This window comes from Haemaphysalis longicornis, unplaced genomic scaffold, assembly GCF_048455015.1.
Source record: "Haemaphysalis longicornis isolate Haplotype H1 unplaced genomic scaffold, Haemaphysalis longicornis Haplotype H1 scaffold_5, whole genome shotgun sequence".
Lineage (NCBI taxonomy): Eukaryota > Metazoa > Arthropoda > Arachnida > Ixodida > Ixodidae > Haemaphysalis > Haemaphysalis longicornis.
In genome coordinates, this window is record NW_027526385.1 from 45,841,396 (window position 1) to 45,855,431 (window position 14,036).

Here is a 14,036-nt window from a genome sequence, read left to right on the forward strand (position 1 = left end):
AAAGTTTCAGCCTCGCTCGGGACGTAAGCTTGTACATTGAATTTTTTGCAGCCTGCGCGTTTCCGGCTCGGCCCGCAAGATTTTGACAAAGACGGCACGTCAGACCTACATAACGGCTGCCGGCGGCCCTAAAATTTCTAATTAAACAAACGCTAATGAATTAGAACCGGCCAGTCATTTCAGAGTTGCAGTTTAATGTTATTTGTGTTATTAGTTGGTGTGCGATTTACGTCAAGAGGTGTTCCCGGAGTTCGACAACTAGCTATCAATGGGAGCTCGTATGAATAGTTAACAAAATGGCGAGACTGAAACAACGTCTGGAAGCATTTATGTGACGAAATAAAGGATACCACCATCATATAGTTACATTTCTCCTTCGTTTCCTGTTTTTTTGTTTGTTTGTTTGTTTTTTGTCGTAGATGTTATTGAAAGGTGAGGGATAATTGGCCGAATTCAAGTACAGCGAAACAGGTTGACGATCATGCACGCGCATTGCAAAGACTTCAATCGCGAAATTTGTCTCTCTTCAACAATCGTCCGGTATATAACACATCTATTTGAGTTGAAGGTGTTCCTTTCGTACAGTGTTGAGACGTCATCTTAAAGGGACCGTGCAACACTTTTTCGAATTTTTATTATATCCTAAATACTCTCAAAACGTAGTCAACATACACAGTCAGACCCGCCGCGGGGGCTCAGTGGCTATGGCGTTGTGCTGCTGATTCCAGGGACGCAAGTTCGGTTCCGGGCAGCGGCGGCTGCTTTTCTGATGGAGGCGAAAAGCGAGAACGCCCGCGTGTTCGAGATTAATCCGGAGTTTTCCGCTACGGCGTGCCTCATGGCCTGTGCAGCATCGGCGCGTTTAACCTCATAATCAATCAAATCAAACACACTCCGTGCTTAGAATAAGGGTTCAGGAAGTACATTAGCGAAAAATAACCGCGAAATGCCCATCAGATAACTTAAAAACTTGCTCCAATGTTTTTTTTTTTCTTTCTTTCCCGGTCTTGGCGTTCTTCGAGCGCTAGAATTCCGTCATTACAGCTACGTAGCGGCTATTAGCCTGCTTTATTTTAGCCACAGCAATAAACGCATTCGATAGCCACTTTAAAAAGACAGCTACTAAAGCAACGCAGAAACGGAAGCCGCATCTGCTGTGACGAACAAATCACACAGTGCCGCTCCGTGCTGCCGATAACTATAGCTTCCGCAGTGCTTCCAGACGCGAAGGAAAGAGTGAAAGCGTTTATCGGAAGTGTTGCAGGGTCCCTTTAGGAACACTGCGCGAATGAGCTCCTTGAATGAATTGAGACCCGAGTGTATTATAGCTACAACAGCGGGGTCTCTGACGTGGAGTTCTGACCCTGAAGTCCATGCCGACGGTGGATATGTACGCTCCGCTCAGGAACGACCCGTCCTTGTAGCGGATCAACAGGCACGTCTTGCCCACGCCGGAGTCGCCGACCAGCATCACCTGCGAGACAGGAGCGAGCACTGAACTGGCAGGCTAAAACTATGCACAAATGGCAGGCAAGAAAAATTTCGCGGCTGTCACGTGACACAGCGCAGTCATTGAGCAACAACGCGGCAAAGTGGAGGCTAGGAGGCGACTGTAAGCACATGCTACGCCCCGCGCCTTTTATAACAGCTCCGCGCCGGCTGGGTGAGCGAGCGCTCAAAGTCACGTGACGCAACACCTCGCGCCGCTCTGGCTCCCAGCCGGCGAGGTCGTCTGGCAAGCGAACAGCTCCCCTCCACGTGACTCTTCCACAATCGCAATTTCTGGTGCAAAGGAAAGAGATGGCCGGTGGATTTGATATAAAGTTGTCTTTGCCGCAAAGCGGTTTCTCGCGAGATTGCCACTGGCAACCTTATTGTGATACACCATACAGCCAACGTTTGCGTCGTCGCTGAAGAGCAGTAGACACAGCCACACGCCTCGCAAGGGCGTTTGGAAATACACTGGCTGGCGAAAAAAGAAACATCGCTCCAAAGAATTTGCATAAGACATTTCCACAATTCATCGCTGTATCCCTTACATTCAGCAACTTTTCAAGGCACCGTAATAAGAGAAAGGAGAACGTGGCGGCTTCCACCCTCACTAAGCAAAAAAAAAAAAAACAGGTGCATTGAAGACGGTAAAAAGCCAAACCTACACGCCTAGAAACAGTCATTGGTACTGAGTAGCGTACGTTTCTTGCCTACGTGTAACAATAAAAGGGGTTATACACGACCCATTTATAAACGGCGCCCAGTCAGGAATGACGCCACCACCTCCATTTTCGTGAGCATGAATGCATACTTGGAAATGTGCGCGCAAATGCGTTCGCCCGCGAACTCAACACCCGGGCATCAGTGGATGGTCGTCCGACGACACTGACTTCCTCGTGCAACCGCTATATTCACCTAAGAGAAGCACTTAGGAGGCACGCCTATTCAGACACCTCTTTCCCACAGCTCACAGCGCACTAACACGACGTCACTCAGCTGTATTAAGACAAATACAGACCGTTCGCACTCCTCGCATGATACACAAATTCCGAAAAATGGAAGGTACACGCTGCAGGTAATGCACGCACATCTGACAATTTGGGCTTCCGCCTATAATCCCGCACTCCCCCCACATGCATGCCACCTTCGCCAAATGAGATGAGTGGCCGCCGGCACAGGCTCCGTAGTAGGGGAGGGGGGGGGCTTAAAGGGCTACTGAAGCGCTTTTAAAACCGGGAAAAACTCTGCTTTTTAGAATTATTGCATTGGTCAGTTTATGCCTGTCAAGTTTTTTTTTTGTCATTTTTAGCTTGGGGACAGCGGTATTCGTGTTTAAAGTTGACCCTAAGCCGCGCCCACTGCTCCCTGCCGCATCGCCGGAAGAGCGAGAAACCGAGAGGCAGCGACCGGAAGTAGCTTCATATTCGGAAGACGGCCAGCGGCGTGCGCCGCCGCTTCTCTGTGCCCCAGTTTTCTGGGTGAAGTTCCGAGTTAAGCAGGCGTGTAATCTGCACTTTATTAATCGCCATTGTCTAGAGTTGCTTCCGCGTCGATTTTTAATCGCAATGCTACTGTGTGATTCCCTAATGCGACTCATATATTAGAGATTTCCTACCCGAGCGCCCGTGGCTACTACATTGCCTTCACGAGTAGTAGCGGGGCCGGCCGTGTCGTCGGGTGCTCTGTGCTTCATACGCGAAGCGACGGGCTCAAACAAATACGGAGGTGCCCCAAGTTCCTGATACATTATTATAAGGGAATTAGAAAATTTTTGGGACCACAGCGCTCTGGGCGTCCCGAACTTCTTGCTCGTTTTCCCGATCAACATTGTTGGCTGTGACGACAGCTTAGCTTAATAGCTAGATTTCAAGAAGAAATCAAGCAAGCTGTAAACATGAAGCGTTTTCCGCGCGCGGAAGCTCTCCGCTCACGCGCTGTTCGTGCGCCGTACTGGCATGCACGACCGGCGTGCATGCCCGTACGGCGCCCGAAACGGCTCGCACCACACCGTCCAGAATCAAGGTCGTCGCGAAAAGCAAGGTAAACGTGCAAGAGAAGATGATATTGTGGTGAAAAATTGTGTTAGGGATTGTCATCCAAGGTGATTTCGAAAGAGGTGATCGAATTTGTATCGCGATGCGGAGCGCCGACCGGTCGCGGAGGCTCGTCGACGGCCGCAAACGAACCTGCCCGAGCACGAGTTGCGGCGAGAGGCCGATGGATGGCGTTACCTGCGCACAAGAATGACCACAGCGCCGATCGCTAGAATGACTATCAACGTAGGAATAAGGTTCCACATGCGAGAAAGGGGATGATAGTGTGGTGAAAAACTGTGTTGAGGATAGTCTTTCGCAATTGTAGAGATAGCAGCGACCAACTATCTCCCTTGGTGCTAAGCCTAAAGTTCCCAGCATATGCGGCGACTCCGTGCAACCTGAGCCGGCTGGAGCTGTTGGGGAAGGCGTTCTAAAGCTCGTCGGGGACCAGCGTGCTGCGCTTGGGTTCCTCTACCTTTTGGAGGGCGACCAACGTTCGGCTCCCCTATTCTAAAACATGCGTATGTGCAGCAATGCCACGTTCCGCTGACTGGCCGAGCAGCGACCCGGCACCAGCACCTCTGCGCGACGCAGCGACCGGCGGCGGCCGCACTGCCTGTGCGCATCGCAGGCCGCTGCACAGAGCTTGTTGCCGCCTTTCGAACTGTAAAAACAAAGTTCCACATTCGAAGATCGGGATGATGGTGAGTTGAAAAATTGTGCCAGGAAATGTGACTAGCGCTGGTAGTGAAAGCGGCGAACCAATATCTGCGCAACTTTCGTGCACCCGAGAAACAAGTCGGCCATGAGTCGTCGGGGGAGAACCCCTTTCTAAAGCTCGCCGCGAGCGAACCTGTTGCGTTTATATTTTTATCAGGCTTTCCTATTCTAAGGAAAGACTGTGGGGCCCTCCATTCACCAGAGAATCTTCTGGCCCGTATCTGAACGGGAACAGAATGAGATCTTCAGGCCGAGCGGTCACCGCAGCGGCGGCTTTTCCGAATATGACGTCATCTGCCGCCAGCCAATCGCGAAAGGCAGCCAGGGCTCTCACCGCGCCTGTGAACAGGGGTCGTTTGTTTTGACGAAAAAAGATGGTTTGGGTGTATTTACACATAAAATAAACATGTTTTTCGAATTCAGCGTCAAGAAAACCATAATGTATGCCCCCAACAAATTTTTTTTGAAAAGCTCTTCACCAGCCCTTTTAAAGAAGGTTTCTCTCTCTCTCTCTCTCTCTCTCTCTATATATATATATATATATATATATATATATATATATATATATATATCTATCTATCTATCTATCTATCTATCTATCCATCTATCTATCTATCTCTCTCTCTCTATCTCTCTCTCTCTCTCCCTCAACTGTTGTGAGCCCGGCCCATTCACGACACCTTAGCTTCATCGGAAATGTGTTCGTCCCCTTGCGACGTATTTTTCAACTACAGTCATTCCAGCAACGCGATGTAATTGCCAAAATCCGAGGTTCTTGCGTACTGTCGGTCGCAAAAGTTTGCGGAATGTGCAGTGCGTGCTGTCCTGGACACCAGGAGTTGCTGTGCATCCAAGCCGGTGCTAGCCATCAGGTTCTCCCACAGGGAGGGGAGGGGAAGGGAAGTGGGTAAAGGTGGGAGGGCTGGGTTGTGTGCGCACCACAAGGTCCTGTGTATGAGGGTACATGGGTTAGGGCAGAATGTACATGTGGCAGGGTATTGGGTGGGGTACATCCGATATAGCCAAGTTAGTTGAGGAAAGGTTTCTTTGGAGCCTCCGGAGTACAACTTCTCTTTTAGTAAGCTGCCGGTGAGGAGGGGTGAAAAGTTGTCTTGAAGTGCGGTAATGTTGGGCGATATCTTGAAATGTGAGCAGGGGAACGAGACTCGGTGTTTCCTCAGAGGCATGGGAGGAGAGGTTGCAGGCTTGTCTGAGGATACTATACAATGGATTATATTTATGTCATCAACCCAGTAATAGAAAAATTAACAGAGTATAAAAAAACACTTTACATGACATTTATAGACTACGAAGAAACGTTCTATTCAGTGAGCACCGCCGCAGTGATGGATGCCTTAACGGACGAAGGAATAAAGAAGACCTATTTAAGACTGCTAGATGACATATATGACGAACGCACGTTTACAATTACCCTTCATAAGCAAAGTGACAAATTCCCGACACGAAAGGGAGTGCGACAACGAGATATCATCTCACCAAAATTGTTCACATCATGTCTGGAGAGTGTATTCAGGAGGCTTGACTAGGAAAACTTAGGCTTACGGATAAACGGCGAATACTTGAGCCATATAAGGTTTGCAGACAACATAGTCTTGCTCAGTGAATCTAGAGTAACTCCAAAAAAATGATTGAGCAACTACAATCAGAGAGCTTTGCTGTGGGGCTAAAGATAAATATGAATAAAACTAAAGTGATGGTAGCAAAACATGCTGAACGCGCCTTTTTAGGATAGGTGACAAAAACTGAGCAAGTAGAAGAATGTAACTACCTTGGTCAGATGGTCAGTGCGGACCCAAACCACGAGAAAGAAACCCGGCGCAGAATAGACTGTGTTTAGGTGCTATCAGAAAGCACTCGCAAATAATGAAGATACCTCTATTCTTAAAAAGAAAGGAATTCAACCAATGCTTCCTGGCGGTGATGACATACGGAGCCGGAACTGGCACCTTACTAAACAATTAGAAAGCAAACTTAGGTCCGCCTAGCCTGCCATGGAGCGAATAATGTTAGGAGTAACGCTCAGGGACAGGAAAAGAGCTACGTCAATTAGGGAGCAAACTCTAATATAGGATATCATGGTTCAGGTTAAGAAAAAGAAATGAACTTGGGCTGGCCGTGTGTTACGACGAACTGACAACAGATGGACCACAAGGGTATATACGGAGAGACGGTACGAGAAGAAGGGGAAGGCCATTAACTCGATAAAGAGAAGAAATAAAAAAATTCGGAGGTAAAGCATGGACTCGGGCAGCACAGTACAGAAGCGGGTGGAGGTCAATTGGGGAGGCCTTCGCCCTGCAGTGGACCTAAATAGGCTGTTATTGATGATGTTGATGATGATTCTGAAAGTACAGTGCGAGGCCTAACGACTACGTGCTCTTCTCTGCGGAGAAGACCTTAGGTGACTAGCCTTCTTCGTCATGAGTCCGCAAGGTGACAAAATGCGCTGATATGCTCACTGTGTACGACAGACTTGTACAAAACGACAGTCACTGACCTTGAACATCAAGTGCCCTAACGCTGGGCCCACCACTCTAGGCTATGCTCCCACCTTCCACCTTCCCTTTTCATTTTAACTGCGAAGCTGTTGTTGGTCCAGACTTTCAGGAGACAAAATGCGGTAACAAGGTCACAGCGATGCGGAGAGGGCATGGCCTACCGAGGGGGAGGGCACGCGCAAAGTACGGGTGCAACGAGTGAAACCAACACCGCCTGTAAAAATATTGTCCAGCGCGTCGTGCGCATTTTAATGGGAAGGGTAGGGATCCCTACCCTTCCCATTAAACTAAGCATCGATGCTTAGTTCAAGCACTCATCCGCTACGTGGCGCGCGCCGGCGGACATCCCGCATTACGTCACTGCTCGCGAGTCACGAACGCTACACCCACTTCTACGACGTGTGCCTTTCAGCTGGCCTGATGGGTTTCAAGAGCCGTTTCCCTCACATCTTAGCCGCGACGGGGCGCTAGTTCTGTTGCGCACTGAAAATCTCGTGCAACGTGTCGCTCGCTTCACACTTGCTGCATGTTTCGAAAGATAACTGATGGAGGCGGAACTTAAATAGTGTAAGAACATATTAATCGACGGGTAGACAAATAGCGAACAGAAAAACGATATTTTCGGATGGTACAGCCATTATTTTACTGATATTTGTCTCTCTGGAGGATTTAGGGAACAAAATATTGTGTGCACAGTTTTTGTTCAGGCGCTCACTTCTACCATTACTTTCCAAAAATATCACGTGCTTGTAAATTTGAGAAGATTATAGAAAACAAAAGAATAATCAGCTGACGGCCCAGCCACGCTGTCCGGGCACTTGTACACAGTACAGTTCACAATTTTAAACGGTCGTACCGATGCGGAGTGCAAACAGCGGGGAGAAAGCAAGGCCGAAATGCGGAGGAGACAGAGGGGGGATGCCCCACTCAGAAAATTTCGGGGCTCATGATCCAAGTAGGTAAGCACTAAGCACGCAAAGCCGGCATCAGCCTGCGGCAGCACAGATTTGACGTCCGTGGAAAAGGCGGTTTTATCAGCGACAGACCAAGACAGACAGGCATGGTGAAGGACAAGAAGGCGTAGGAACGCCTCATGGGGAACGCTAAACAAACTATCAACTATTTTGCATAGTTTCCGAGAAGCGGCGCTGGGCGACGGACATGAAAGCACGCAGGAAGGCTACGGAGCGGGAAAGGGTAGGAGAGAGCAACAGGAGAGTGGCTGTTTGGCCATTTTTTGCTCACTCGTTAGGCAATGATTATACAGGCGGCGTTGGTGAAACGAACGAATGCTTGAACGATACGTTCATACATGCAAAACATTCCCCAACCAGTAAATCTCGTGGCAATGCTTATACTTGCCAACATTCTTGAGCAAAAGAAAACGTTTAAGCATATTTGAGGAAAGACATCAATACTTAAATGGTATTTTCATTGGTTTTGTAATTAAAAATGCACGGCTGCTTGATTTTTGCGATGGCACATAAAAAACACGCCACTACAAAAACAAAAAGCGCTCGTAAAGTAACAAAAGGTTCCATTAGGAGGCGCAAGCAGTGGAACACGAGAAAAATCCCGGGCCGCCATCTCCACCACCGTGAAACCTGGGGAGGGGCGGAGCAAGCAGTGTATAAGTATTCTTGGCGCCTCGGCGTTTTTGCCAACGGAGGTGAAACCGTTGGGGGGTACAGGTATACAGCTTTGCTGTAGCAGTATCTTGTCATTGTAGCAGGGAGCTCTCTAGCGCGAGGCGTAAACGAGTGTCCCGGTGTGTTTTTTTAGTGCGCGTTACAAAGCGCTCCAGCTCGAGGCGTAGACGGGTGTCCCGGTGTTTTTTTTTTTAGTATCTGTTATGTTCTAGCGCGATGCGTTAACGAGTTTCCCCGGTGTTTTAGTATCGTTACTACATAAGACGACGGTTACGACGACGACGACAGGAGACGCCAACAGCCCCAGCCCCTAAGGGGCAACGCCCCTAAAATGAATTCGCGCGAACGGGAATCGAGCTGGTGGCTTTGAGAAGTCCTATGAAACTCAACCTTGCGATTACGGAACGCCAGACATTATAGCGTTCGCGACATTAACTCAGTAAAGCTGGGCTAATCTTTTTCCCATTTACCCTTTCCCCACGTGCAGCATAGCGAACTGGGCAGGTTAACGTACCCATTTTCCCCTTACCTACTTCCTTCCGTGAACTACCCGCGGACTTTTCTAGGGCAGAATCCGACGAGGGCCTAAATTTCCACAAGGCACCGTCGTTCGATGTTTGCTCGTAGATAAGCCCGGAATAACCAACAGCGGTAGGTAATAACGCCGCATCCAAAAAAAAGAATGCGGCGAACATATCGATTACAGCAACGCATTATGCGAGCAGCTCCAGACGCCAAAGCCCATGGAATGAATCACGCTGAGCTCCGTACAGCGCCCACTTCCCCGTTTGGCGGTAACTGGGCAAAGCCTCTGTGACGCCGTACTGCTGCGCGATGCCCGGCTTCGCTGTCAGGTAAACTGGAATCCCATTACAGGTAAAACCAGTCGTGCCTAACTCAATGATAGATTGCCGTGCCTTACATATGGAGGGATGCTTGGCCCTGTTAGCAATGGCCCAAGAGTACACAGCGGCTCACCGAGTAAACCGCGGTATATATATATATATATATATATATATATACATATATAGCGAATCAGAATGGGAATGAGGGGCTCGTCGACGAGCCCCTCATTTCCTTACTATATTATTCTGCGAAAGCCTAGCGAGGGTCTCGGTTCTGGCAGCCTTGATGCCTAGGTAGCATAAGAGGGCTTCCCGCCAGTTACCCGCTCATGACAGGCTGTAGACGTTTGAGTCACGCCCCGGGGGTTGAAAAGAAGGTCCCCTTCTCCCCGTGTAGTCAGAGTGGCGCTGGCTACCACCCTCAAGCGTCAGATACAATTCTAGTAAATATAAATAGCCCAGAAAGTGAAGGAGAACACAGTCGCCCAGATAGCCGAATTGGTAAGGCATTCGACATGTAATCGAAAGGCGTGGGTTCGGTCCCCGCTCTGGGCGCGTGTTTTTCTTTCTTTCTTTCTTCTGTATATTAAAAAAAATGTTTACTTCATTAATTGTAGTGAAAAAAAGAAAAGAGTCTAACCACACCCCTATGCCTCCTTTGGCGTTGTAGACTGCTGACCTATCTTTCTGTATTTCTTAAACGAGCCCCTCATTTCCTTACTATATTATTCTGCGAAAGCCTAGCGAGGGTCTCGGTTCTGGCAGCCTTGATGCCTAGGTAGCATAAGAGGGCTTCCCGCCAGTTACCCGCTCATGACAGGCTGTAGACGTTTGAGTCACGCCCCGGGGGTTGAAAAGAAGGTCCCCTTCTCCCCGTGTAGTCAGAGTGGCGCTGGCTACCACCCTCAAGCGTCAGATACAATTCTAGTAAATATAAATAGCCCAGAAAGTGAAGGAGAACACAGTCGCCCAGATAGCCGAATTGGTAAGGCATTCGACATGTAATCGAAAGGCGTGGGTTCGGTCCCCGCTCTGGGCGCGTGTTTTTCTTTCTTTCTTTCTTCTGTATATTAAAAAAAATGTTTACTTCATTAATTGTAGTGAAAAAAAGAAAAGAGCCTAACCACACCCCTATGCCTCCTTTGGCGTTGTAGACTGCTGACCTATCTTTCTGTATTTCTTCAACGAGCCCCTCATTTCCTTACTATATTATTCTGCGAAAGCCTAGCGAGGGTCTCGGTTCTGGCAGCCTTGATGCCTAGGTAGCATAAGAGGGCTTCCCGCCAGTTACCCGCTCATGACAGGCTGTAGACGTTTGAGTCACGCCCCGGGGGTTGAAAAGAAGGTCCCCTTCTCCCCGTGTAGTCAGAGTGGCGCTGGCTACCACCCTCAAGCGTCAGATACAATTCTAGTAAATATAAATAGCCCAGAAAGTGAAGGAGAACACAGTCGCCCAGATAGCCGAATTGGTAAGGCATTCGACATGTAATCGAAAGGCGTGGGTTCGGTCCCCACTCTGGGCGCGTGTTTTTCTTTCTTTCTTTCTTCTGTATATTAAAAAAAATGTTTACTTCATTAATTGTAGTGAAAAAAAGAAAAGAGCCTAACCACACCCCTATGCCTCCTTTGGCGTTGTAGACTGCTGACCTATCTTTCTGTATATATATATGTGTGTGTGTGTGTGTGTGTGTGTGCGTGTGTGTGTGCAAAGTGGAGGGGAAAATCGCCCCACCGGTAGCGTAGTGGTTATCGCACCAGACCGGTATTCTGGAGGTCGTAGGTTCGGATCCCACCTGGCGGGCATTTTTTCTCCACTTTCTTTCTTTCCAAATTTTTAATCTGTTTCAATGACCTACCACATCCTCCCCTTTGCTTTCCGAGGTTTTCTTGACTGCCAACTCTTATTTCTATATATGTATGTATGTATGTATGTATAATATATATATATATATATATATATATATATATATATATATATATATATATATATATATATATATATATATATAAGAAGCAGTTTCTAACTCCGAAACTGATGGGCTGTTGGCAACAAAAACGGGAAACGTGTCAGTCGACTTCTTTCACTATTTTTATACTGGCCCATCGAACCTCATGATCTATATATATATATATATATATATATATATATATATATATATATATATATATATATATATATATATATATATATATATATATATATATATATATATATATATATATATATATATATATATATATATATATATATCGCGGGGCGTGGTGGAAGTCTTTGCCCTACATTCTACATTCACAAACGTGAGGGCTGTCCGTAAAACACACGTGCGCCTGCATGCGCTCTCGGCGGCGAGAGAAATATAGGTCAAGGGCGGCCCGGCATTCCTCACGCGTCAGAGTTCCGCGATCCAGCGACCTAATTAGTCCAACACCAGGCCGGAAGCCCGAAAGAGTAGTGCTCCGCACAGCCCTGGGTGCACTGTGGCGGATACGCTTCGTGTATATATAGCAGTACCGCAGGCACGCGGAAGGGAATGCAAGCGACGACGTCACGCGATGCGTATAACAGAGCGAGCAATGAAGCGACCTTTACACCGCAGCTAACGCACCTGCGCGAATGGGCGCCGCGCAGTCCCTCGACTTCCTGTGTAAAAGTAAGTGGGGTACAGTGTTAGTCAAAACTTTTTAGGCTGTATAAAATAAATACCGTAATTACCCGATTCTAACGCACCCCCAATTCTAACGAGCACCCGATTTTCCTGGCAAAAAAAAAAAAACCGAAAAAACTTGCACCTCCGATTGCAATGCGCACGGAACTTTGTGAGCCAGAACAAACAACGAATGCGAGAGAAACAGGCGATTTATTTCTAGAAGTAATCTCACTCATCTCACTCCTCGTCACTCCCCGCTGACCACAACATCTCGTCCTTGGTGCCGTCAAGCGCGTTCGCGATGCCACACTTCTGAACGAACATTCAATCATGTTCGATGGGATCGTGGCCCACGCCTCGCACGCACATCCCACGAGCTTCTCCAGAGGCGCACGTTTCAGCCGACCGCTCGTTTTGAACGCGTGAGAGCCGCTGCTGCCATTGCTGTTATCAAGTACGCAAGTGGAACGATTTGACGATTTGTGTGAACGCCGATAGAAAAGCCTAGGCACCTGTGCTTCCTGCGTCCGAAAAATTGTTGCTAAAAGCTTTGGCGCCATCTTGATATGGCGATGGGTGGGACGAAATTTCCGCTGTTTCGGCAGTTTCGGTTTCGTATCCGATTCTAACGCGCATGCGATTTTTCGACCTATTTTTCGGGAAAAAAAAGTGCGCGTTAGAATCGGGTAATTACGGTAACTAGGCCACAACGAATTCGAAATACAGTAAATCCTCATTTTAACGAAATCGCTTTATTCGAAGGCTCACTTTACTCGAAGTGTTTCATTGTGCGAAGTTTCAATGCATGAAAATCAAATCATGCCCAATTTTAACGCAGACAATCGCTTACAGTGAAGCAAATTTTCTGTAAATTCATTCATTCATTTTAACGCAGTCAATCGCTTATAGCGAAGCAAATTTTCTGTTCGGAGGAGTTTGCTATAACGAGTATTTACTGCGCAAGTTTTTCTCGGAAGTGAGAATGAAAATATGCATGTTGAAAGCACTCCCCATTTTAACTGTCAACGAATAATTCGCTCACGCTTGAAGGCTAAACTTTTGCTTTGACTTTTTTGTGTCCCAGTAACTTTTGCTGATGACTGTGCGTGTGGGTTTCATTTCCTAATTTTGACCGCTTTACCACTGACGAAGCTTACGCGCAAAAGAAACACCCAAATACAAGATGTTTGACGGTGTTTGTGCGGGCCGAGATTGTGTTGAAGGTTGTGTAATTTGGGTAATTTGGGTCTGCGAATATTTGGGTATCTTTGGTTGTTCTCCAGTTTACCTACTAGCGTGTTAGCGTTCTGTATACTTGCAATGTTTGTGAGCAGTTTACGTGTGTGCGATATGATATTGACTTTTCCTTTTCTTGTTATCGTTTTCGAACTTGCACGTGTATTACGTACCTTGTCGTCATAAGTTGTTCTGATGTTTTGTTTTAACTCGTGATTTTGTGATGAATGATCTGTAACTCTTTCCTTTGTTACCCCCTTACTCAATTCCCTGAACAGGGGCCTGTAAGGTATTTTAAATAAATAAATAAATAAATAATCGGTAACTGCGAGGCTTCAGATGGTGTTATGACTGTGACAGTCAACCGCTATGTTATCAATTCGTATCGCTGTAGACACAACCGCTCTAGTCAAGCTTATGATGCAAGACCATCACTGCTACGACGCGCCTGAATTCGGCGGAGACCGGAGGATGTGACACGGGGTGACCACAACTCATCGTTATCATTATTGTGTGCTTAATCATCATCAAATTTCTGTTTACAGCAGAACCAAGGCCTCTCACATGCTGCTGAAACGTTCCTGTACTCCGATAGGTGCGTTTCACGCCTAACCCCGTGAAATCCACGCGAAATAAGAAAAGAAAAAAATCCCGGCCCATCTCCACTAACGTGAAACCTGGTGAGGGGCGAAGCATGCAGTGTATAGGCGTATTCTTGGCGCCTTTGCGTTTTTGTCAACGGAGATTAAACCGTTTGGGGGTAGAGGTATACAGCTATGCTGTAAAAGTCCCGTGTCCTAGCGCGAGGCGTAAACGAGTGTGCCGGAGTTTTTTTTTTTTTTTTTTTTTTAGTACGCGTTGCGTTCTAGGGCGAGGCGGAAACGAGTGTACC

General features: G+C 47.4%; 1 protein-coding gene across 2 annotated transcripts in view; it reads right to left on the reverse strand.

Moving 5' to 3' along the window:
- Positions 1-14,036, reverse strand: part of LOC144138170 (ras-related protein Rab-37-like) — a 167,465-nt gene that overhangs the window by 92,859 nt on the left and 60,570 nt on the right. Inside the window, exon 2 of one of the 2 annotated variants that reach the window (XM_077670323.1) lies at positions 1,364-1,474. The exons of the other annotated variant lie outside the window; for it this stretch is intronic. Within the exon in view, the coding sequence (XP_077526449.1) occupies positions 1,364-1,474 (111 nt within the window). The remainder of the gene's footprint in view (positions 1-1,363; positions 1,475-14,036) is intronic. 2 annotated transcript variants of the gene reach the window in all.